The sequence below is a fragment of the Drosophila navojoa genome, chromosome X (genome assembly GCF_054131105.1).
Source record: "Drosophila navojoa isolate 15081-1374.11 chromosome X, UAZ_NAV_1.0, whole genome shotgun sequence".
NCBI classification, from domain to species: domain Eukaryota; kingdom Metazoa; phylum Arthropoda; class Insecta; order Diptera; family Drosophilidae; genus Drosophila; species Drosophila navojoa.
In genome coordinates, this window is record NC_142895.1 from 22304907 (window position 1) to 22331322 (window position 26416).

General features: G+C 42.0%; 3 protein-coding genes across 7 annotated transcripts; 2 read left to right on the plus strand and 1 right to left on the minus strand.

Moving 5' to 3' along the window:
• Positions 1 to 428: 428 nt before the first annotated feature.
• On the minus strand, positions 429 to 24164 carry PIG-K (Phosphatidylinositol glycan anchor biosynthesis class K). Of its 2 annotated transcripts, none has more exons than XM_089263803.1 (6): positions 23983 to 24163; positions 23404 to 23915; positions 23226 to 23343; positions 23048 to 23158; positions 22826 to 22986; positions 429 to 477 (listed from the first exon to the last, which is right to left on the minus strand). In XM_089263803.1, exons 1-6 carry the CDS (start codon positions 24040 to 24042, stop codon positions 444 to 446), a joined length of 996 nt encoding a protein of 331 aa, XP_089119929.1. In that variant the 5' UTR covers positions 24043 to 24163; the 3' UTR covers positions 429 to 443. The 2 variants fall into 2 exon arrangements, with proteins under 2 accessions (XP_089119929.1, XP_030243828.1); XM_030387968.2 differs by lacking the exon at positions 429 to 477 and adding an exon at positions 22570 to 22760 and having other exon boundaries at positions 23983 to 24164.
• On the plus strand, positions 1391 to 15806 carry Hr4 (nuclear hormone receptor 4). Of its 4 annotated transcripts, none has more exons than XM_089263773.1 (6): positions 1391 to 2531; positions 9493 to 12328; positions 12444 to 12592; positions 13957 to 15294; positions 15360 to 15481; positions 15552 to 15806. In XM_089263773.1, exons 1-6 carry the CDS (start codon positions 1406 to 1408, stop codon positions 15630 to 15632), a joined length of 5652 nt encoding a protein of 1883 aa, XP_089119899.1. In that variant the 5' UTR covers positions 1391 to 1405; the 3' UTR covers positions 15633 to 15806. The 4 variants fall into 4 exon arrangements, with proteins under 4 accessions (XP_089119899.1, XP_089119900.1, XP_089119902.1 ...); XM_089263774.1 differs by having other exon boundaries at positions 15363 to 15481; XM_089263776.1 differs by lacking the exon at positions 1391 to 2531 and adding an exon at positions 3066 to 3351 and having other exon boundaries at positions 15363 to 15481.
• Positions 15636 to 18077, plus strand: LOC149090708 (uncharacterized). The gene is made up of 2 exons (XM_089263771.1): positions 15636 to 16614; positions 16676 to 18077. The coding sequence occupies exons 1-2, from the start codon at positions 15636 to 15638 to the stop codon at positions 17191 to 17193; spliced, it is 1497 nt and encodes a 498-aa protein (XP_089119897.1). The 3' UTR covers positions 17194 to 18077.
• Positions 24165 to 26416: the final 2252 nt, after the last annotated feature.

Sequence of the window (26416 nt, forward strand, 5' to 3'; positions counted from 1 at the left end):
GCTGGCTGACTGGGCTGAGACGGTTTGTGGCTGCTGCTTGCTTTCTTTCGCTCGCTTACTCCTTTCATTTCACTTTATTTCGTTCGAATGTACGCACGTTGGCCGCGGAGCAGCATCAAACAAAACAACAACCAGCCGACAATAACAACGACAACAACAACAACACACGGCGCGAAAGCGACTCTTGGCCGCTGTTTCTCTGTTTGTTGTGTGTTGTCATACGGAAGAGACACTATATAATTTTTTTCGTATTTTTTTTTTGCTGTTGTTTTATTTATTGTATTTTTTTCTGGTTTTTTTTTTTTTTTTTTGCCGTATTATTTTTGTAATATTAGTGTTGTCATTTTTTGGTTGTTGTGCGCGTACTAACGAGTACCCGGTTAACTGCCATTCGTTACTTACGGCGTGCGAAAACAGTTAGTGCTAACGGTCATCACGGGATTTCAGCTCGCTCGCGCCTTATTTGATGTGGTCTGCCTGTAATATACATAGTATATAAATAAATATATATATATATATATATACATATATATGTATATCACTCACAATATACAAAAATTGGATATACTACCTATGATAAATAAATATGCACATACACATACATAGATCAATGATAAAATGCATAATCGCGCTCTACTCTAATATCTCACGCTGTGTTTGAGAGTGTATGTGTGTGTGTGTGTGTGTGTGTCAGTGTTTTAGTTGTTGTTACTAGCAAGTAAGAACAACAAATCAAACAACTATCTAACGGTCAACGGCTTAAAGTGATCATAAACTAAATAAACATATATACATATGTGTATGTGTATCTGAATGTATATATATGTATACAGAAATATCTGACAATTTTTTTTACTGTTTGTTGTAAACATGTTCTTACCAGTGTTGTTCAGCTAAAAAGCTCCTTCTAAGCACACACACACATACATACAAACAGTCACTCGCTACTCGCTACACGTCACTCGCTCATTCACCATCAGGATATTCCTCACTCTCAGTGTGCGTGTGTGTGTGTGTGTGTGTGTCTGTGTGTGGCTTACACATTCTTCTGCTACTGTTTTTTTTTTGTTTGCTCATATATCTTTCCATTTCATTAGCTGTTAAAAAGTGAAACACTCGCGTGTGTGTGCGTGCGTGCGTGTGTGTAGATGTGAGTGTGTGTGCAGCATATACATACATACGCATTGATTGACTACATAGAAATTGTGGATAGAACTCATGCCCGGATTGTTGTGCAAGCATGCGTCCTAGTTGGCGCTGCTCGCCAGCGGTTGCCGTTGCCAGCATGGCAACAGTTGCCAGTGTTGCCACCCGTCATCAGCTGTGTCTGCCCACCTAAGTGCCGCCACATTGAGCAGGACGAGCAGCAGGAGCAGCAGGAGCAGCAGCCGCAGGATCAGTCCAAATGAATGCCAATCAGCCGCTGAGCCTGGAGCCAGCGGTGGCTGCGGTCAATGTTGCTGCTGCTGTCGTTGCCGAGGCAACAGCAGCAACAGCAGCAACACCCACAGCAACAGCCAGCAAGGCTGGCGAGGCCAAGCAGAATGGCCAGCATACGCACGAGGAGCAGCAGATAAGAGCCATCAATGGTCACGGCAACAACAACAATAACAACAACAACAACAATAGTAGCAGCAGCAACAGCAGCATCGATGACGACGATGTTGGTGACAAGGACGCCGGCTTAGAGGCTGATAGCAGCAACAGCAGCAGCAGCAAGTTAACCATTATCAAAACGCCGCTTAACAAGACGTTGCTTAAGAAGTGCAACAACAACAACAACAATAGTAGTAATAGCAATGGCAATCTGCCGCATGTGGCATTCAACAACACCAGTAGCAGCAGCAACAGCAACAACAACACCAACAACAGCAACAACTTGCGCAGCAGCAACAACAATAATGCTGGCATCGGCAGCAGCAGCAACAGCGACGGCAGCAGCAGCAACAACGACAATACTTTGGGCTTTGGCTGCGATTCCGGTTTTCAAAGCGGAAATAACAATGAACAAGAACAATTTATGAATGATAATCATCATCATCACCATCATCATTACCATCATCATTATCATCATCATGACGGCGATGGCAAAGGCGATAACGATAATGATAACATTACCGATGTTGCTACTGCTATTGCTGCTGCTGGCGCCAGTGGCGACGACGACGATGATGTTGCAGCCACAGCAGCAACAGCAACATCGCCCGAGCATGTTGCTGCCGATGAGCAGAAGCAGGAGCAGCAGCATCAGCATCAGCATCAGCAATCGCTTGACTATCTCATAAAAACACCAGCAACAGCAACACCAACAGCAGCAGCAGCAGCAGCAGCAGCAACAACATTATCCTGCACGGCAGCAACACTGCCAGCAGCAACAGCAGCAGCAGCAGTAGCACAGAATGCTTGCAGTCAAAAGTGTAACAAGTGCAACTCCCACAACAACAACAGCAATAATAACAACAACAACAACATCCATTACAACAACTATAATAATTATTATAAGAAAAAATCTCGTATGCCGCCCATTTGCCGTTAGTATTTTTTTGAATACGTTCTGTTTTCACTAAACATTATCTCGTTATTATCATAATAAATACCCAGTATTATCAGCTATTACCCCAAGAGCCATTGCACTTACCCCCTGACCCCCGCCCTCCAAACATATATACACACACACACATATATATATATATAAATAACACACTGCGTAAAAGTTTCCCAATAAATTACAACAACAACAAAAATTATACTACAAACTAAAAACAACCCAAATTTTGGAAATTGTGACAATAATACCAGAAAATACCGCTAAAATACCGCAAAAATACCAACTTAAATACTAAAAAAACTGCAAACCAAATTGTTATGAACTCGAATTGGCAAATCCCTTCCTATCTCTATGCATTTCTATCCCCCTCGTTCGTCAATACGATCATCATGCTGAGCATAACGATCGTATTGATGAACATTAAATACCCTGTAATTTGTTTTGTTTGTTTTTTTTTCCTCCCCTTCGCCTGCAATGCCACAGGCTCTGCCGCCATGTGGCAAGTGTGGCACGCCAAATTGACAGCAACTAAATGCTTACCTCGAGTACAAATACAACAAGAAGAACAAAAACAACAACAAGAACAACAACCAAAACAGCAGCAACAACAACAACAAGAACAACAACAAACACATCAGCAACAAGAACTACAACAATTTTAAGAAATCAACCAAAATCAAAACCAAAATATAAACAAAAACAAAAACAATTTCAACACAATCGGCATTCAAAATTTTTACGTATTCTTTTACGTTCCAAATTCAAGAATCGAATCGGCAACAACAAAATTATGACATCCATAGGTAAATTTGCTCCCAGTGCAAGAAACTGTCCAAACTACCCAACCTAAGCATTTGACTACGAATTAAACCTCTACTAATACCACTAATGTATAAATATTGCAACACTCTCAATTCTATCCAATTAATCACAATCATTCCTAACCTCACTAACAACAGAAACGGCAACTGCAACTGCAACTGCAACAACAACAACAACAACATCATCAACAACAACAGCACTATTAACTTTAACAACAACAACAACAACAATCCCTTTCATTGTATATAAAATATTCCCTCTGGTTGCACATATTTTCCCTAGTATTTTATTCGATAATTTACAGCAAGAATTTTCATACACTGTGAAAAATTATGTGAATAGTTATTTATTTAAGAAAATTCTAGATTTCATTTGTTTTCATAGCGGTCTAAAAATCGATTTGTTTCCACTGAAATTCAATTTTAATTTTGCATGTTTGCTATCGATTAATTAATCGATCAAGTCGGGGGCAACTTTTTGGTCATAAACTAGATAAATATATATTTATATTCATTTATTGGTAGTATATATATATTTACTCATGCACTTTTAGGACTATCGATAAATATATCGATAAGTATGTGATTCTAGAATTGTGAAATCTTGCTATGGAGGTACCCATGGCTGAGACAACTTTTCATTGACATATATTGAAACTTTTTACGACTCTATTAAAAATGTAAACTTTCCTTTTAATATTAATCGATAATCGATAGGCAACTTCAGTTTAAAATCAAACCATTCTTGAGAGTTTCTTAAGAATGGTTCTGCTGTTAATAAAAATAAGATAGCAATTGAATATTGTTGAGTAGGTTTTATCACTTATATATTATTTATCGATAAATGATTTTATATATTTTTTTGTTTTGTTTAAACATGCACAAAGAATATTTTACATAATGTACAATAGTTGTGATATTTTTCGTTTGACTAGACATGATATCGATTGATAAATGTTAGATCGGGTGTGATCGATAGTTTAGTGAAGCCTAATGAACAGGGAAGGAAGGAAGGAAGAAGAGGGCAGAAGGAAGAGCTTTCAGAGCTGCATATATGTATAGATATATCCATTTCTCTTTATATACATTGTTACTCTTCAATATATATCTGAGCTTCAGCTGCATTATTGTTGATCGTTATCGAAACTTAAATGAGGTTTCGATAACAATATGTAATGGCCGATAAGCTTTTCATTAGCTTAATTAGCTAGACACCGCAATATCCAATGTTATCTTTGAACTCAAAACGTTTCCCTTATTTTCCTAGGTGTTTTTAGTTCACTCCATTGAAAATTGGTTCAGTCATCGCTGCACTTGGTTTATCGATTCGCCTCAAATGGGAAATGGGATCCCAGCGATCGTCTGCAATTGCAGCTGAATTTGTTGAAACGCTTTGCCTATTGAGTGCCTTCAATTCGATTCTCATTATATTCTCACTCTGCTCGCACAGGTGCGTATGCAGCAAGCAGCACTCTGTATATGTGTGTGTGTGTGTGTGTGTGGGTGTTTTTTTTAGTGACTGCTGCTGTTCCTACCACGCGCCGCACACACAGACAGAGCGACACGCAGACAGCTACGCATGGGCATTTATTGTTTAGAATAATCTTGCGCTTGATAATGAAAATAGGTCAAATTTTAAAAATACACACACAAACGCGACATTGCGACGTCGCTGCCGACGGCGCTGCTGCCAGCTGCGTCTCCGCTGCCGTCGCCGTCATCGTTGCTGATCGTGGCATGCGTGTAGATACGACATTAGATAGATACAAACACACACGCACACATGCAGAGAGAGCCATGGGCCAACGCACCGCGTTCACTAATTGATGCCAGAGCGAGAACGAAAGTCAAAGCGTTGCGTGTGCGAGCGTGAGAGAGAGAGAGAGAGCGAGAGCGCGCGCTAGAATTTTCAACGCGATCGAAAGTTCAGCTGTTGCCTTCCACTTGCGACCCCCCTCAACAGCCACAGCTCATGCATCTACACATTGGACAGCTCTCACTCCCTCTCTCTCTCTCTATCTCTATCTTTCTCTTGTTTGCTGCTTCTACTTGAACTTCTAGCTTGCAACAGATTGCAACACAAGCGTTTGCTTATCTTGCCGTTGATAGCGAGCCCTCCTCTGCTCTGCCTCCTCACGATTCGCTCTTCACTTCAGTCCCTTCCCCCGCTCGACCAGCCCCCCTCAATTTCTCTGCCTCTGTCCATATTTACTTTTGACCCATTTCGCGCTACATTTTATGAGTTTTTTTTTCCGAAGCTACGCAGCTAATTAGAGAAGCTAAAGCGATCGCGCCTTCTGCTTCGCCGGCTCCCTCCCCCCGCGAGCCCCTGCTGTTCCCCTTGGCTTGGCCAATGGCTCAACCAGTTCGAACGCTTCGCGCTGGGGAAGTAAATGCAAATTTTGTTTTGACCATTTGGCAATAACTTCCGCAAAAATTCGATACGAAGCAAAAGAGAATAGAAACAAAACAAAACCAAAACCAAAAAAAAAAAAAAAAATACTACTCTTAGCTGATATAGACGATTTTATGCATGCCGCCATAACAGTGATTCACCTGGCCAGGTCGGCCAAGAGCAGCATAACGGGCATTATGAATGGATAATGGGTCATCAAATATATTCGATATTCCATTTAAATTTTATTGACATATGATTGGTATTGGCATAGCTCAGTATCATGATATATAGAATTGAAGTATCATTGAAATAGGTTTAGTGATATACATACATACATATATGCATATTTATAATTTTTGTTTATTTTTTATTCTCAATACATTAAATATTCCTTATTTTTTTTGGGCCTGATGTGATTTAGATATTGAATATATATATATATAATATATATAATATATAGTTTCATTCTATTTTGTATAGTATTTCTCATGTGATATATACTATATACATATTCATTTCATTATGTAACTTTACATATATTGTATAGTTATATATAGATCACAGCTTCCTCTGGTTACACACCTTTCATTCTAAATATATAATGCCCTCTTCATATCGGATTCCCAATGTATTTCACATCCATTTCTATTGTACATCGATGCCCATTTCTAGTCCCTCTACATTCGCTGGCAATCATAACGACCCTGTGCAAAAGTCATCTCACTCCCACAGAGCAACAGTAGTTACTACTTTCAGCTCTCTCTCTCTCTCTCTCTCTCTCTCTCTCTCTCTCTCTCTCTCTCTCTCTCTCTCTCTCTCTCTCTCTCTCTCTCTCTCTCTCTCTCTCTCTCTCCCTCTCTCTCTCTCTCTGTCTCCCTCTCTTGTGGAGTAGGATTTGAAAGACGGCTATCAAAATTCAGTTTGCTGCTGCCTAGAAGCAAACTCACTCGGACAATTGCTCTGTAATAACTCTGTACAAGCGCTCCCAACCTCAGATCAACACTGGGGACTTCCACTATTAGACTCTGCTGTTAGATTCTGCTATTAGACTCTGCTATTAGACTCTGCTGTTAGACTCTTCTGTTAAATCCGGCTGTTAGACTCAGCTGTTAATACCCTGCTGTTAGATTCTGCTGTTAGACTGTTAGACCCTGCTGTTGGCTTTATACTCTTACATTCTGCTGTTAACTTCACAGTGTGACTTCATATCACATTAGCAATAAGATATATACATACATATATTTATGATAATATCAAATCATACAAAAATCATATGAAATATTCCAGACTTATTACATAATTACTTCATAGGTAATACCTCTGAATTTGCAACTATTCCAATCCATAGATAATACATAAATCTTCTATCGATCTGCCCTTTCCCCCTTATCACATCAGTTCGCTCTAGCATCTGACCCTCGCCAATATGCCGCGTTCGCCGATCAGTGAGTGTATTCTGCACGTTATTTAAATGAAAATCTGAAATTCTAAACGCCAAATCAAGTTTGACAAGTTAACACCCATGCGAAACGATTTCGGCTTTAGCATGAGACAAAGTCACGGCCATGGGAAACGTAGCATCAGCATCTCCCAGACCGGAGGCTGAAGAAGCTGAGAATGCAAGCATATTTTCGACCAGGTAGTGCTCAGCTCTGCAAGAGAGCGAGACACAGCTTGATTCGATCTACAAGCCAGTGAGACTGTTGCAGTCGGGCATGACCGACTGCCCAATACTCGTTCATGGCATGGAGAAATGTTTTTCATTTCCCTCATATAGACTAAAATTTGACCTGAAGAGGAACTCATTAGCTAGCTGGCTTCTCAACATTTTAGGGGGGAAATAAAAAAAACTATTTATTATTTACGGATGTGCATATCTGAAACACTTTAGCATTCCATTTATATATTTTATATATAACGCTTCAAGACATTTCGCCTTCAATCCTTAAAAAAATTACTTTAGTCAGTGAAGACACGCCTCGAAGAGCGATTTATACTATCATCAGTGAGGATATCAACATGGATCTATCCACAAGACTTTTTAGTATTAAATAGCTTTAAAATCGAGCAAGATATAAGTAGTGTGCTTCGACCTGCCACGCCCCCAAACATATAATATTATATAAGGAAATTGAGAGGCGATGTGTCAGGCCTCAATGGATGATGAGACCACATAGATTTTGTCTCTAGCGCAAATACGACTTTAAATACATTTCATATAAAATAGTTTCCCGCCAAAAGACGTGGTCTATGTATTTGTTTTTTTAGCATCTTCAACAATATATTTTGTTCGCCTATAACTTTTATTTGCGTCTTGTATCTGTATCTTGTTCTTGAGTCAATTTCAACCTTCGACTTCAGCCAAATATTGTTTATAATGAGCTTCGCTCTGACATCTAAAGGTGTTGCCAAAACCCAAGAATTTAATATTTCATAAATATACATAATGTATAATAGTAATATATATGTATATACTTTAATCATATTAAAATATGTATATGTGTATACAGTCGAGTGCAGATAGTTCGAAATGGCAAGGGGATCAGCTTTTCGTCGATTTACACAGAATTCAAATTATCGAGAACGAATTATTGTATTTGCTAGGCTATAGAATTTCTTTTCATATATGTATAAATGTATCGAGACTCAAGTGTATATTGTATTTTATATGTATATACACATATACATTTATATATGAATATTTAATCATTGCATTTCATCGTAACACATATGGGATATACATATATTGAAACCCATCTTCCCTACAACGAAATTAAATACTTCATTTCAGTTATGTATATGTATATGATTATATCATTATATACATGAATTCAAGCCCAAGTCAACTTATCGATACAAACTGATATTGACGTAGTTCTTAATGACGATCAAGAAGCTCCATATATAATATATTTCCATATATGAAACTGATCTTCAATTGAAAATTCTATTCTAAATTATAAATTAGATTAGAGATAACTAAAGTAACTTGATGTGACATATCTGATAAATTTCATGTAAATGGGAAATGATATTGATCATATGAAACAATCCTCAAGCTCGACTTTAGTTGGAAATCCACTGTACCGATAGCTCCCTGGGAAGCAGTTGCTTCTATTTAGAAATATTTCTAGGTTTGCCACGCCATAGCTGTCTAATTTTAATGACTTAACTTTAAAAACTTTAGACTAAATAATTGATTCCGATTTCCTGTCGGGGCTATAAACTTCGCCTTTTAGCTGTTTTACATACTATATATTTAGACATGTAAAAGCTGGAAACACATTTGATATATCTACGGGTAAATATACTGAATATATTTCTAGCATTGGTCAATAAGATACCATGAATTGCCTAGGGTTTTTAGGGTTGTATCTTATATAATATATAGAATACTAGGGACGATTTTTGTAAGTAGCTTCTTTGGGGCTTTACGCTTGCATAAATGTGCCCAATAACTCTCCAGATTCGGATGTTGCTAGGATGCTGTCCTATGTGGCTTATCGCACTTGCAATGGAACTGATCCAAAACAGATTTGGATATATATATTTATAAGCATTAACTTTAGACTCTATAGACTACATAATAACTGTATATAATTTAAGTACGTACAAGTATTTCCGTCTCTAACTCTTTCTCTCTCTCTCTCTCTCTCATCCTTTGTGGCACACTCTCTCTCCCCCGCCACACACCCTTGCTCCATCTAACGGCATTCGTTGCACAGGAATTATGACACTGAGCCGTGGCCCGTACAGCGAGCTCGATAAAATGAGCCTTTTTCAAGACCTCAAACTCAAGCGACGCAAAATCGACTCAAGATGCAGCAGTGACGGCGAATCCATAGCGGACACATCCACCTCGTCGCCGGATCTATTGGCGCCGATGTCGCCGAAGCTCTGTGACAGCGGCACGACGCCGGCGCTGCCGTCGCTGCCGGCGCTGCCATCGGTGACGGTGACGGTGACAACAGCGGCGTCCACATCGGCGGCAGCTGCCGCCACCTCATCATCATCATCATCATCATCGGCAGGAGCAGGAAGTGGAGGCGCAGCAGCAGCAGCATCATCATCAACAATGTCAACGACAACCGGCAGCTGTCCGAGCAGCAGCAGCAGCAGCAACACCATCACCATTACCGCAACAGCAGCAGCCAAGGCAGCAGCATCGGCAGCCGCAGCAGCGGCAGCAGCAGCAGCCGTGGCAGCAACAGTTGCCGCTGCGGCGGCGAGCAGTGGATCGGCCGGTGGTGGATCCAAGCATCAACAGACTGAAATCAACTCATCCAGCAATGCGATCACAGCGGCGGCTGCTTCTACAGTTATGTCGCCACCGCCGTCGGCAGCGACGCCACCGCTGGCCCTCGACACTGGCGGAGGTGGAGGCGGCGGCGGCGGCGGCGGGGTAGAGGCCCTGTCGCTGGCACTGAGTGCACGCGGCACGCCGACGCCGCCGCACAACAATGGCGGCGCTTCCAGCTCGAGCAATGGCAGCAGTCGCCTGGCCTCGCCCGACTCGCTGGAGGAGAAGCCCTCGACGACGACGGGCAGTCGCAACAGTGCCACGCCCACCAACGGACTGCTGGCGACCAGCAGCAGCAGCAGCAGTGGAGGCGGCGGCAGCAACAGCAACAACAATAACAGCAACAGCAACAACAACAACAACAAGATCAGCAGCAATCTGAGTGTAATACGCTCGGTCAAGGAGGAGCGCATCCTGGCCTCGCCCACCAAAATGCTCGCCTACCACCAGCAGCAGCAGCAACAGCAGCAGCAGCACAGGGAGCGGGAGCGCGAGCGGGAAAGAGAACGCGAAAGGGAACGAGAAAGGGATCGGGATCTGAAGGCGGCCACGGGTCATGTCACAGTGCTGGTGACGCCGTCGCGCATCAAGGCGGAGCCGCCGCCGCCCGCCTCGCCCTCGTCCACCACGCAGCGGGATCGGGAACGGGAGCTGGGCTCCAGCTCCAGTTCGATCAGCTCCTCGCAGCACATCAGCCGTGCCAGTCCGCCGATGGGCCAGCATCATGGCCACGGCTACGGCCATCCGCACGCCCACGGCCACGGGCACGCCCAGCTGGGCCACGGCCATGGCCACGGGCATGGCAGCCTGGCGCCCGCCTCCATCGTACAGACGCATCACTTGCACCAGCAGCTGACGCAGCCGCTGACGCTGCGGAAGAACAGCCCGCCGCAGGAGCTGCAGCTGCCGCAGCTGGCCATGCAGTCGATGCAGCAGCTCACACAGCAGCAGCTGCATCTGCATCACCTGCTTGGCCAGCAGCAGCAGCAGCAACAGCAACAGCAGCAACAGTCGCCGCAACATCTGCAGCAACATTCGCCGCATGCGCTGATTCGCGTCAAGAAGGAGCCCAATGCGGGCGGTGGAACGGGCGGGCAGGTGCAGCGGCACCTATCGCCGCACCACCACCAACACCAGCACCAGCAACACCAGCAGCAGCAGCAGCAGCAACAACAGCAGCAACAAAACCAGCAGCATCAGCAGCAGCAGCAGCAACAGCAACAACAGCAGCAGCAGCAGCAACAGTCGCTGATGCACTCCGCCTCGCTGCAGTCGCTGCGCCATCCGAGCCGCGATGCCGCCATACTGTTCCGGGTGAAGAGCGAGGTGCAGCAGCAGGTGGCGGTGGCTGCTGCCGCCGCATCCAGCGGACTGCCCCATCTGATGCAGCCCTCGGCAGCAGCAGCAGCGGCCGCCGCAGCGGCAGCTCAGCGCATGGTCTGCTTCAGCAATGCGCGCATCAACGGCGTCAAGCCGGAGGTGATTGGCGGGCCGCTCTGCCCGTCGCCGCATCCCTCGTCCTCGTCCTCGTCGTCCCAGCTGTCGCCGCAGACGCCCTCGCAGACGCCGCCGCGCGGCACGCCCACCGTCATCATGGGCGAGAGCTGCGGCGTGCGCACCATGGTCTGGGGCTATGAGCCGCCGCCGCCAACAGCGGGACAGCAGCAGCAGCAGCAACAGCAGCAGCAGCACCAACACCAACACCAACACCAACAGCAACAACACCAACACCAGCAACAACAACAGCAGCAGCAGCAACAGCAGCAACACCAGCAGCAGCAACACCAACAGCAGCAGCAGCAGCAACAACAACAGCAACAGCAGCAGCAACATCAGCAACATTGCCTGCAAACAGCTTCGTCACCATCGACCGGATCGATTACGCCCAGCCATACGCCCGGTCCGCCGGCTGTGGGTCCGCAGAACAACGAGGAGGCTGCCCAGCTGCTGCTCTCGCTCGGACAGACGCGCATCCAGGATATCCGTCCGCGTCCGCATCAATTCCGCACGCCGCACGCGCTCAACATGGAGCGCCTGTGGGCCGGGGACTACTCGCAGCTGCCGCCGGGTCAGCTGCAGGCGCTGAATCTGAGCGCCCAGCAGCAGTGGGGCAGCTCCAATTCCAATTCCAACTCCAGCAGCAGCGGGCGCTCCCTCGAGGCGCCGCACGAGCCAACGGACGAGGATGATCAGCCGCTGGTCTGCATGATCTGTGAGGACAAGGCCACCGGACTGCACTACGGCATCATCACCTGCGAGGGGTAAGTTGGGAGCACGGACAAATGGCAAATGGAGCACTTGACCAAGTTGATCTAACATGAATCTCTCCCTCTCTCTCTCTCTCTCTCTCTCCCTCTCTATGATCCTCTCCTGCAGATGCAAGGGCTTCTTCAAGCGCACCGTGCAAAACCGAAGGATCTACACGTGCGTGGCCGATGGCACCTGCGAGATAACCAAAGCACAGCGCAACCGTTGTCAGTATTGTCGATTTAAGAAATGCATTGAGCAGGGCATGGTGCTGCAAGGTCAGTATGACAAACAACGCCTACGAAACTCTAACGGTCGCTAGTCGCAATCGAAATCATTGAGAAGAAGCAGGAAATTTAATAACAAGAAATAACGAATTAAGTAGAGCCGGGCAGTTCAAATGGGCACCTCTGCTAATCCAATATCCAGGCAAAACTAGAGAAGCTTCTCTACCCGGTAGTGCCTCACTATAAAGTATCCCAAATCACACTCTAAATTGAGCTGACTGAGTAGAGTACAAATTATTCAGTTCTACTTAGATATAGAAATAAGCAATAGCATTCCATGGTCAACGAAGACTCTCTTGATCGGAAGATCCGAAAAACTCTATAACCATATAAGTTTGCTCATACAAATTCGTGTAGGTACCAGAGTTTTCGTCGCAATAAATTCCAATTTCAATGGTCTTAGAGCACTACAACAACTTCCTTTTCTGTTTAATACATAGAAATTCCACTAGAAAATCCAATAAAAAACTGAGTAGAGCTAGTTGAGCTCAAAATTTGTACTCTACATGATTTATGATTGAATTTCAATGCATCTATAAGCTGAAATCACAATTCCAATAGACTTCGAGCACTCAAATATCTTTTATTTATATATGTATATAAAGCTAACGGATTAGTAACTTTTACTGTTGATATCCTGACAGATATACACCTATATACTGAAAATCTATTATTAGGAATTTTTGTATAGAAATTTCGTTAATATTTTTCTTGTACAAATCAGTTCGACAGTATATCAGTTTAGTATTCTATATGGAATTCCAGTCAGCTTATCAAAGAGCTCGCAGCTATCATAGTATTCCAGTATATAATTATATATAATCATAACAAGTTTTTACTGGGCTAATACGCAAACTTTGTCAAACACAAAAGGTATATTAAAAACCAATTACTGACTCAGAATATTTTAGTTTCGTATAATCTTTCGAATTAACCAAACATACCTAGAAAATACTAAGAGCAAAGCTTGAAATATTCAGAATGATGTACAGACGAGTCTTGATCATTTTTATCCCGCTAAATCGAAAATCGTAATGAATCTAACAATAGTTTCAATCCCCATGAAAAAATAATCCGTACTCCATAATTTAAATTTCTATATAAATCTGATCCCCTTCGCATTTCGAATTATCAGTACTCCACTGTATAAGATACTTCATATATGTGTATACATATATCAGAGACTTTAATAGACAGCTTTCCTTATGAAAGAAAGAAAACAAAATCATTAGATTATTATCGATTGTAGCTGAATCATGCAAACCGACTGTTAACTCATCTGCGTACATTGACTTTTATGAGTCAGTGCAAACCCAATTTTACTATAATATTTCTCTCACCTCGATCCCTGGCAGCCGTGCGGGAGGATCGCATGCCGGGCGGACGTAACAGCGGCGCCGTCTACAATCTGTACAAGGTGAAGTACAAGAAGCACAAGAAGACAAACCAAAAGCAGCAGCAGCAACAGCAGCAGCAGCAGCAACAGCAGCAACAGCAGCAGCAGCAACAGCAGCAGCAACAGTTGCTGTCGCCCATACACCATCATCATGCGGCTGGCGGACATGGCCATCCGGCGCAATTGTCGCCGCATCATTTGCTGTCGCCGCAGCAGCAACAGTTGGCCGCAGCTGTTGCCGCCGCTGCCCAGCATCAGCATCAGCAATCGAAGCTGTTTCTGGGTCCCGTGCTGAAGACGGAGCATCTGCAGCCGCCGCCGATGCACAGTCCGGCCCAGCAGCAACATCAGCAACAGCAGCAGCAGCAGCAGCAACAACAGCAGCAACAGCAGCAGCAACAATCGTCGCCGCATTTGTCGCTCTCCTCCCCGCATCACGTGCCGCAGCCGCCCAATGTGACACAGCAGCAACACCACAACCATCACCAGCAGCAACAGCAGCAGCAACAGCAGCAGCAACAACAGCAGCAGCAACAACAGCAACAGCAGCAGCAGCAACCATCGCTGCCGGCGCACCTGATGAACGGCACCATACTGAAGACAGCGCTGACCAATCCCAGCGAGATCGTCCATCTGCGGCACCGCCTCGACTCGGCCGTCAGCTCGTCGAAGGACAGACAGATCTCGTACGAGCATGCGCTCTCGATGATCCAGACGCTGATCGATTGCGATGCCATGGAGGACATTGCCACGCTGCCGCACTTCAGCGAGTTCCTCGAGGACAAGTCGGAGATCAGCGAGAAGCTATGCAACATTGGCGACTCGATTGTCCACAAGCTCGTCTCGTGGACCAAGAAGCTGCCCTTCTATCTGGAGATACCCGTCGAGATTCACACAAAGCTGCTCACCGACAAGTGGCACGAGATACTCATACTGACCACGGCCGCCTACCAGGCGCTGCACGGCAAGCGCTCCTCGAGCGCCGCCACCAGTCCCAACAATCACAGCAGCAATCGGCACGGCTCGCCGGCGCCAACATCCACGCCCACAGCCAGCCAGCTGCCCATGCCGCTGCACAAGGACGATCCGGAGTTTGTCAGCGAGGTGAACTCGCACCTGAGCACGCTGCAGACCTGCCTGACGACGCTGATGGGCCAGCCGATAGCCATGGAGCAGCTCAAGCTGGACGTCGGCCACATGGTCGACAAGATGACCCAGATCACCATCATGTTCCGGCGCATCAAGCTCAAGATGGAGGAGTATGTCTGCCTCAAGGTCTACATATTGCTGAACAAAGGTACGTCCCCACCGGCCCACCCATCGTTGTCCACTAATGCATCTGTTCCCCTTCGTAACTTTTAGCAGAAGTGGAACTGGAGAGCATACAGGAGCGCTATATCCAGGTGCTGCGCTCCTACCTGCAGAGCTCCTCGCCCCAGAATCCGCAGGCGCGGCTCAGCGAGCTGCTCTCCCACATACCCGAGGTGAGTGCGAGCTGAATGAAGCATTGAAGCGAGTCCCCCATCTAATCCACCTGCAATCCATCCCCCACAGATTCAAGCGGCGGCCAGTCTGTTGCTGGAGAGTAAAATGTTCTACGTGCCCTTCGTGCTCAACTCGGCGAGCATAAGGTAGCAAATGCTTGAGCATGGCCTGCTGCCCGCCAGCAATCATCAGCCGGCGCCGTCCAAGCGCCAACCGCAACACGAGCCACATTTAACAACAACAGCAACAACAACATTAGCAACACGTCGCAGATCACGGCCACAACAACAGCAGCAGCAACAACAACAGCAGCAGCAGCAACAGTTGCAGGCGCAGGTTGCCATGTTGCTGGATTTGCCCAAGATCAAAATTGAAATTGGCGCTGCAGATTCGCCACCGCCACCACAGCAGCAGCAGCAACAATTGCCGCTGTCGCTGACAGCAACCAACTCGGGCAGCGCCAATAACAATGCCTCCTCGTCCATACTGAAGACTTCGCTGCTGAGCGGCGCAGCGGCCACGTTGGCGACGCTAACAGCAGCTGCAGATCAAATAGCGCGCAGCAGCAACAACAGCAGCAATGGCAGCAGCAGCAGCAGCAGCAGCAGCAGCAGTAGCAGCAGCAGCAACAGCAACAGCAGCAACCGATTAGAAGAGAGCAAAAGACTTGAACATCAACAACATCAGCAACAACAACAACAGTATACATCAATTCTACAGTCGGCCTTAATGTCACAACGTCCAACAGCAACAGCAACAACAGCAGCAGCAACAACAACAGCTGCAACACGAGCGTCAACGCCGCCGCCAGCTCATGTGCTGAAGACGGCGGTGACTTTGGCCAGCCTAAGTGAAATAGCCACTGCTCAACAGCAACAGCAGCAGTTGCTCGCATTGCAGCAGCAACAGCAACAACAACAGCAGCAACAACAACAACAACAGCAACATCAACTAATACTGCCCCGTAGGATAATCAACTTAAGTAACAACACTGCCACGAGCCAAGGAGCAATAACAATCACAACCAAATCGCTGCTGCGACAGCGCAATGGCAACAGCAATAGCAATAGCAACAGCAACAGCAACGGCAGCTGCCACAGCAGCAGCAACAGTTCAAGTCAGGCGGCAAATGGTAAGCAACAATATTTGTGAGCAATAGACGCAGCTAATTTTGAAATACCAATTGCCAGCAGCTGCAACAGCAACAAGAACAACATCAGCAGCAGCAGCAACAGCCGCAGCAACAACAACAGCATCAACAACCACAATACTGCCCAACGGCAACTGTTGCCGACCGTCGGCAACTGTTGCCAGCACTGCCACAATACATACACAAACCGATGAGCAGCTGTTGCTGACCGCTGCCACGCCCACGTCATTAGCAATGCGCCCAGCAACAATGCAACAATGGACTGCCGTGTCGACGACGACGACGACGACACAAACTCAAACACAAACACAACACCGACAACCACAGCAACAACAACAACAACCACATCAAACAACAACATCATCCACAGCACCACACAACAGCAACAGCAACAACAACAACAACAACAACAATATGAATAATCATAATTTTAATAATAATAACAATATAAATACTTATACTGCCGCTGCTGCCACGCCCACGCGCCCGCCTACGCGCACGCCCGTGACCTCAGCTTCTGTTACTGTAGTTGTGTTCAAAACAATGTTACCTGATGACTGAATTATTTTAGAATAGTACACTTAAAGCATGTTTTTTATTATATCGATTATCGATGATCGATTGTCGATTACCGATTATCGATTACCACTTACCAATTTAATATCGATTACCAATTACCATTTACCAATTACCAACTATTAAGCTTCAATTATCGATTATCGATTATCGATTGGTCGCTTGCCGATTATCGATCATTGATTATTTTATGATCATTATCATTATCATTATTATTACTACATACATAATGTAGAGCATATTGTATTTTCATATAATTTTTAATTTTCGCCCTAATTGTTGGAGATCTTAAAAGCCAAAACCTAACCTAAACATATATACAAAACGAAAATAACAAAAACATAAAAATCATGAGAAAAAAAAAACAGAAATCAAAGCACTAAACCAGGCGAACCAACCCATCCTGTTGCCCTCACACAACCCTAACGTATTCAAAAGACTGCGGACCGAAAATGAAACGAAATGGAATGGAACGGAACGGAACGGAATAAAACAGAACAGCAATAACAGCAGCCAGACCAATGAAATGAAATGTAATGAAATAGAATATCCTTGAAATGAACGTACAGAACACAAGACTGCAGAGTATATTAAAGAAAAAGAACAAAAAGCAACAAAAAAAAAACATACAATGAAAAGAAACTTGCATGGAAACAATGACCCACAACAAGACTGCAAACATATGTGAAACATAATGGAATGGAACACTTTTTTCTGCTTGACAGTCCAAGACGAACGCACTGAACACACCGAAGACTGTTGACTGTAAAACGGAACGAAACGGCATGAAACGAAATGTACTGAAACGAAATGGAATGGAACAGTTTGGTTTGGTCTAGTTTTGGCTAAAAAAAAAAAAAACAGAAGAAGTAATGATGAACTAAATAGATTTTTGTTTTGTGTTGTTCTCATTCGGTTCTAGAACTGAATTCTGTGCTTTTTACGGCATTACGAGAGTGTATGTGTGTGTGTGTGTGTGTGTGTGTGTGTGCGTGAGTGTGTGTGGACTTTTTAAACTAAATAAATTATGCTTTTACTATATACATACATTATGAAATATACATATATATCTATATATATGCATATATAAGCACACCCACACACACAACCCCACACATACATATAGAATTATAATAAACTTTTTTTTATGCAAAATTTTAGAGCGCAAAATAATTGCAAAAATAAGAGGAAAAATCTTAATTTAAGTGTTAACATTTATTCATATGGAGTTGATTTAAGATCAGTTAAGATTGAGCTAATCAATTATAGTTGACTATAGCCACACACACACACACACATGAACACGCCTACACACACATATACACAAAGATACACACTCATATAATGTCTACAGCTATAAGAAAACATTGTTTTTTTTTTTTATATACATATATCTATCTATATATACACACAGATCTGAATAGATATATATATAGGAATATACCGCAAATCAACCATATAAGGTATATATACATACATCTAATATATACATATATATATACACATATATATACATAGAAACTAAAGTCGTATTTAGCTAGTTTTTACTGTCCCTGGTTTTTAAGTACTTTTTTTGTAGAGAAATTCACACATACACATCCATACACACACACAAACACACACACACATACACATACATAGATACACACACGGGCTGCGCTGCGTGTAACGGGCTTGGGCTAAGGGTGAGGAGCGTGTTGTGGGAGTGTCGAGGGGCGATTGGCTACGTTTATCGATAAACGATAACACGGCAACAAGCTACAGCAAGCTTCTACTTTAAATTATTTAAATGGCATATTATGTAACGTTAGTTTAATCAACTACACACACACACACACACACACATACACCCATACATCTAAGCCTAAGCTAATCTAATATAATATTAATTATTGAATAATTGAGAAGATGATGAAAAATGTGTGCATACAAAGTTATACAACTGTTTATTATTATTATTTTAATTTTAATTTTAATTTTAATTTTTTTTTTTTTTTTTTTTTTTGTATGTTTGTATGTATCCTGTCTTGTACACTTGATCAACAGAAAGAAGAAAACAAAAAAGAAACTAATTCTAATTATTCATTTAATTTTATTATTATTATTTTTTTTTTTGTATTCATTTATTATTATCATGTATGTATATGCCTATATAGTATATACATATGCATACTAAACATAATTATCGCATAGTACATACAAATAACTATTCATATATACATATGTATATGTATGTATTTATAATACATATATGTATATTTTCAATGGCGAATGCGTCGTCGTCGTAATCAAAAAAAAAAAAAAGAAAAAAGCGAAAATAAAATGAAAAAACAAAAAAAAAAAACAAAAAACAAAAAATGATCATAAAACTGAGAGAATGAAAACAAACATACAAAAAAAGGAAAACTGCCTGAAATCGGGCTATCGATCGATGCCGTTCGCTATCGATATCGATGTCGCACTATCGTTTATTGTAAATGTATTAATTTTGTTGATTTTTTTGCTGTCTGTATACATTTTTTTTAACAACATTTTTAATAAATGTAATTCTTAAATAATTTCTTTTTTCGTTTTTGTTTATTATTTTGTTTTTAGCTCTTGTGATTTCCCACAATTTTTTTTTTAATTTTTTCTAGCGAATCAGTAATCAATGTTGGCCGACAAATTTACGAACAATTTAAAATATTTCTACAATATTTACTATTTCGCATCGTCCTTCAAATTCTGAAGAAATCACAGAAATATTGCATACTTTTAGGGGCCCGCAATGCGAGCGAAATTCAAGTTGAAGACGTGCGAAACAGACTTGAACGGCATATAGATAGCTGTTCAGAGACCGATTTATAAGCCCACTGAGTGAAACTTTAGCAAACCATTCAAGCTACACTTGAGATACTGCAAAGAGAATGCATCGAATCGAAATAGACTAAATTTGCTAGATTATCAAATGTTGGAAATGATAAAAGTCGAGCTTAACGACTTGAACAGCGACAGATAAGGGTTATTCCAGCAGCCAATTCATCATTGCATTCTCTACTGTAAATTTCGTTCGTCTCTTCAAACATGCAGAAAACAAAAGAAATCTTCAGAATTAAATTTCAACTAAAGTGTTACGATTTCAGGAAAGCTAAAATTTATAAAAAAAAAAAAAATTATTTAATGGCAAAAGTTGATAAAGAATAACCCCAAGCTTCGAAACGAGCCCGAAAACAACAGAAACAATAAACAATTCCTAACGCCTTCCACACAAACGAAGCAAATGCGCTCTCTTTCTCTCTCGCTCGCACATACAAAGCACACACTCACACACACAAACACACACATAGATACAGAGAATATAAATGGTAAAAAAAAGTGAATAATATATAGCTAAGAGAAATGTAATTACGTTTAAAGCAAGAGTCTGACATCAAATTGCCTTCAAGAGACAGAAAAACAAAAGAGTTAAAAGAAAAAGAGAAAATGATAAAGAAAAGATTTTCCATAGCGAAAGTTTTCTTTCAGTTTTGTTTTCTTGTTTTCCGCATATAAAACGCAGCAGTTAAAAATACATAAGAGTACATACATAAGGGTATATAACTGTATATGTATTAATGAAACATATATATATAATACGATTACGAATACGAATAATTAAATAATGGAAAAGTATAGTCAACATATATATACATACCCATATACAATATATATGTACGGTATATAGATGCGTAAATAAATGTAGTGAAAAAGCAAATGATGATGACGATGATGATGATGATGATGATACCATATTTTTGCACTGTGTGTTAACAAATAAGTGTTAGGCCATAAATTGTCATTTTACTGCAATGCATTTGAGCTAGAACGAATCAGCATGAATCAATCCTCACACCCGCCCCCACTCCAACTCGATCATTCCCATTCGTTCAGTTATATAGATATAGATATATAGTGGAGTACACATTGAGAAGCGAACCGTATCCAAATGAAAAACCTCCCAGAATTAGGCCAGGCCATTTTTGTAGACTAGCGAGTACATGACTTCAATATGCTCTTATGTCTTTGTAAATAACGAGTAGCGAGTAACAAGTAACGAGTAGCGAGTAACGAGTAACGAGTAACTTTCATGCAGCACACGCACTAGGAAGTTATGGAAGGTAAAGAAGAGAAGCAAAACAAAACTTTGCTTTTGTCCCCCATTAGCTAGCTAATTTTTAATAAACACATTTACAAGAGTTGAAACACCCACATACAAACAAACAAACACACACACACACACACATACACATGTAGACGATCCTAAGTAGTATTCACTCAGACCACAGGCAGCACTCGCTATGCATGATATAAACGATATTCGGTGCAGAACACTTGAAGCAGATCTGTTTCAAAAAAGGCTCAAAGAGAAAATTCATAAATATAAAATATATATAAAATCAAAAGAATAAGTAAATTATAGAGCGTGTGTTATGTGTATGCCAGTTAAAAGGGGAGTACATACTTTTTATGGTGCTTAACTCGATCAAGAAACCCCTTAAAAATAATCGATAACGATAACCGATAAACACAACAACTCAAAACCAATGGGACTGATGCAATAAAAGCTATTAAAACTTACACAAACACACACAAAATTATATATATATCTAAATATATATTTGGCATTTTTTCGACATGAAAACGAAAAACACAATAAAAATTAAAAAAAAATATATACAAAAAAAAACAAGGTAGATCCTTTAAAAAAAAATAATAAAAAACAGACATAAATCAATGAAAGGATAGAGAAAAAATCGTCCTGCTAAAAGTGCAGGAAAATGCCATTGTTACTCTTATAACCACAAACATTTTTTGTGTATAAGTAACAAAATATTAAAATAAAAAAAAAAAAAATTGAGAGAATAGCTATTAGACAAAATGTTTTTTTTTTTCGGCAGCATAGGCAAGGACTCTACTTGCTGTTCGAGTGTCCAGGCATAAGGACTGGCTCAAGCGTTTTATATAAATATATACAAGACACACACATACAACATACACAGACACACACATTAGCATATATACATACATATTTACATCATTCTTTGTTTAGTTTTGGAATTTAAATAAAATGTTATTTGATGGATTAGCGAAAGAATGAAATGAAAATGATATAATTTGACATTGATGTAAGAGGGCAAAGGAAACGGATATAAAATGCTAGCAAAATATAATGAATAATAATAAAACAAAAAAACATAAGGTAAATTAATGAAACAAACTAAGCCCGAAATTGACAAGTTTTAAAGCACGATTCGAAACACAAACACACACATATACAGACACACATTTAATAAATTACACATTGTATTAATAATAATATTAATAATAATAATAATAATGATATAAATTAATGAAATGAAATGTATTTACGAATAAAGTTAATATTATCACATGAAATGTGCACATTTGGAATTTATTTATTTGCTCGCTGCGCCCGGTCTAAGTCTTATTTATTGATTTTGGCTATAAACTGCGGCTGAACGACGATCTTGAACTGCTTCTTTGGTTGGATATGGGCGACATCGGTGAAGTCCCTGCAAGATGGATGTCAATGAATATTAATATACTGTATCTAGTTTAGTTATATAGTAAGACATACTCTTCGTTGGCCAGCGTTACATTGATGCGCCCGGTGGATACGCGTGTTGGTCGTATGGCGCCAAAGAAATCTATGATCGGCACTTTCATCGGATCGCGTCTGTACAAATCCTTGCGAACGCCGACAGTCGAGATGCAGACGCGCTTGGGGCACACTTGCAACTGCAAACAGGCAAAAGAAACTATTGAATAAGCCACGATGAGGACCACACTGGCTGCTTACAAATTCGCCAATTGTGCGCTTGCTAAAGGGCTGCACCTTCTCCAGAAACTCAAGTGCATAGTAGGTGTAGCGATCGATCATGTAGACGCCAATCGAGGGGTCGACGTGATGCTGTTGCCAAATACATACAGTTATTATAAACAAATCTGAGTCAAACGCAGCAGGCGCCATTGCTCACCGATAGCGAATCCTCGCCGACCAGACTGCTGGCTACAGCTAATACGTTGGGCGATATAAACTTCTCGTACAGCGACGCCGCCTGGCAAGTGTCCACCATGAAGAAAAGCTCATTGTAGCTGAAAACAGACAAGAGGGGCTAAGCGCCAGCAGATTGAACTTTCATTTTATATTCTTACCGCTTCTTCTCCCACATTTGCTGTATGCCATCGGCCAGTTCCTGGCTGGTTATCTCTTCGGAGTCCTGGAATTTCAGAAAGCCATCGCCGCCATGTCCCGTCAAATAGATGAGCACATTGCTACCCGCATCCGAGAGCAATTTCTTGGAACGTGCTGTTCCGTTTTGAGTGCGGCCCGTTAGCAGCCGGACAAAGTTCTCAACGGTCACCTCGTAGCCCCGATAATCAACCTCCACATCGTCGCCATACACGTTGATGTGCTGATTCGCATTGTTGTACACCTGGCCGGGTCGCGGATTACGCGCATTGCAGGCCATATCGTCGGCAATCATCAAAATGATCTGCGAATCGGGTATGCCGAGGCGTTTGACGGACCTATAAATGGACAGCACATTGGCCACATGACGATAATTGAACCAGAAACGCGAGGCATCCACCAACACGGCCCAGTTGTTCGTATGTGTCGAGCGTTCAGCGGCATCTATATAGGCTTCTGGCAGTATTGCGGTGTCCTATAAATGGGAGTCAGAGCAATTGTTTAAGCTGCCTTTTCACTGTTTTTTTTTTCGCTTTACTTACATATTCTTCGGCGCTGATTTGTATAATAGCAAGTACCAGTAGAAGCGCTTTGAATAACATTTTTGTAAATTTTTATTTATTATTTCCCGATTTCTATTTTGTATGCCGGCGTTGAGCCAGCCCTGTTCCTGCACAGAGCTGCCAGGTGTTTTGTGTGAGGCAACAGCTGACAGCGCTGCCAGTGCTGTCATTCACCATTCTGGCAACTCTTGGTTATGCGACAACAAATGTTAATTGCCAACAATTTCCATGCCAATTCTTGCAAATTAAAATGACTTTTATGAACCATTTCTGCCTTAAAACATAAAGTTCATAGGTTTAGCTTTCGAATGATAGGTAGCATTGTTGCTAAGGTCAGCTTTAGGGGTCATAAAAAGCAAAAGAAAAACGCCGATGGCGTTCTCAGACAATCCAATATGGCGTATAAATGACGCTGGCATGTCGGCTAAAGCAGACGAAGACGAAGAGAGAGAGAGAGAAACGGAGCAATAAACAGCACGTCAGCCGAAAGCACTTCGTGCACATGCTTATATATGTACACACAAATATACTCATGTGCATGAGTATGTGTAAAATGCATATTCAAATGTTAAATGTGCTTTTACATATAGATATGTATGCGTATATTAAAAATACAAAGGTACTTGGCTTTTCTCATGGCGAAAATAAAGAAAATTAACCAACAACAATGCTTATGAAAACTCTCTGAATTCGCCGCAAACATCTCGCAATCGCGATCACATCGCTCGCACTCTCCCCGACTCTCTCTCTCTCGCTCTCTCGATTCCTCCATATATTTTCTGTTCTAAATGATTCTTGCTCTCTGATTCACGTGGGTTTCCAAACGAATGCATGAATATGGGTTTGGTTTCTCTTAGTCTGGGCGAATATTGAGCATGTATGAGAGTGTGTGTATGTGTTTTTCACCATTTAGTGTTGAGCTTGAGCTCTGCCGGAAGTTTTCTTTTCATTTTTCATCCGTTTATTGTTGTGCATTATGCCTGCCCATTGATATTCGCATATTGTCGCTTCTGTTTTACCTTGAGATTCATGGCTGATAGCTGCGTGGCGTTTGTCGGCCATTGCGTTTTCCAATTTCTGTTGCCTTCAGCGCTTAAATACATACACATATACATTTGCAAGCGTGTGTGTGCGGCGAATGTATGTACATGTTCGTATCTATGTATGTATGTATGTATGTACATTAATGTGTCTGCCAGAGCCCACAGTTTCTACTTGCCATATTTTTATATGCACACATACATATGTACGTATGCATGTATTTATATGAATTACTCTATGTATAAACAGGCATTTAAAGGTGAAATCAGTGGAGTGGGCGTGCTGCGAAAGCCTGCAGAAAACAATTAAAAGGCGACTTTTTCCATCCATATGTATGTATGTATATATGCATGCATATACATATGTATGTATGTACATCCATATGCACGGCTGCATGTGTGTCATGTGCTTGATTTTGCGTGCGTATGAATATGTGTGCGTGTGTTTGTCTCTACATAAATAACGAATGTATTTGTGCACTAATTTATCGATATGTTTGCTGCCATTGTTTTCAGATCTTTATTTACATAACAAAATTTATTTTTCTATTAAAGGAGGAATAGGTATAGATTTAAAAATAGCTATATATACGCAATTAAGGTTATAAATATTATATTTATGCAATTCAATGTCGATCACAACTAAGAAAAAACTTCAGCACATCTTGATCCTTGCTGGCCAAGAGTATCCTTGACTTTTTACAATATTAACTGCCAGCAGCTTTTGCATGCGCAGCAGTTACATCAGTGTAGTAGGCTGGCAGCGCAGGCAGAGATGGAGCTACGCAATGTCCTAGTTTGGTCCATACTTTTGACCTTGACCCAGTTGAAAGCGTGTTCAATGGGGTTGACATGACCTGCACTTGTGAAAATACCTTTGTTGAAATACAATTATTGTTAATAGACGCCGAGATATGTACATATAGTGGTCTATTGATTTTCCCTCTGCCCTTTGCTCACGTTCAAGTGGCACAATGAGCAATTTGCAGGGCAATTAAGTTGGCCTTTAACCCATATAACACACACACACCTGCACTTTCCTTTTTTTGCGTGCGTATGTGCGTGTGTGTTGTCATAAAAAGGAAAACTGGACTCTTAGCCTGCCACTTGCAGGATTCTCCACTTCAAAACGCGTCGCCAGCTCGAGGGCGCCACAATAACAAAACAAAAAGCAAGAAAAAGAAAATATAAATAAAAGAAAAATAATTGAAAAGAAAACAGCGAAAGAGAAACATCGTGTGCTTTCATCATGCTTTCGTATACCAATACAAATACCTAAAGCAATAACAGAATATAAACATGTACATGTATGTATGTATATTGTAATAGTTAAATGGTTGGTCTGCTGTGATAAAAAAGAAAAGCATCAAAAT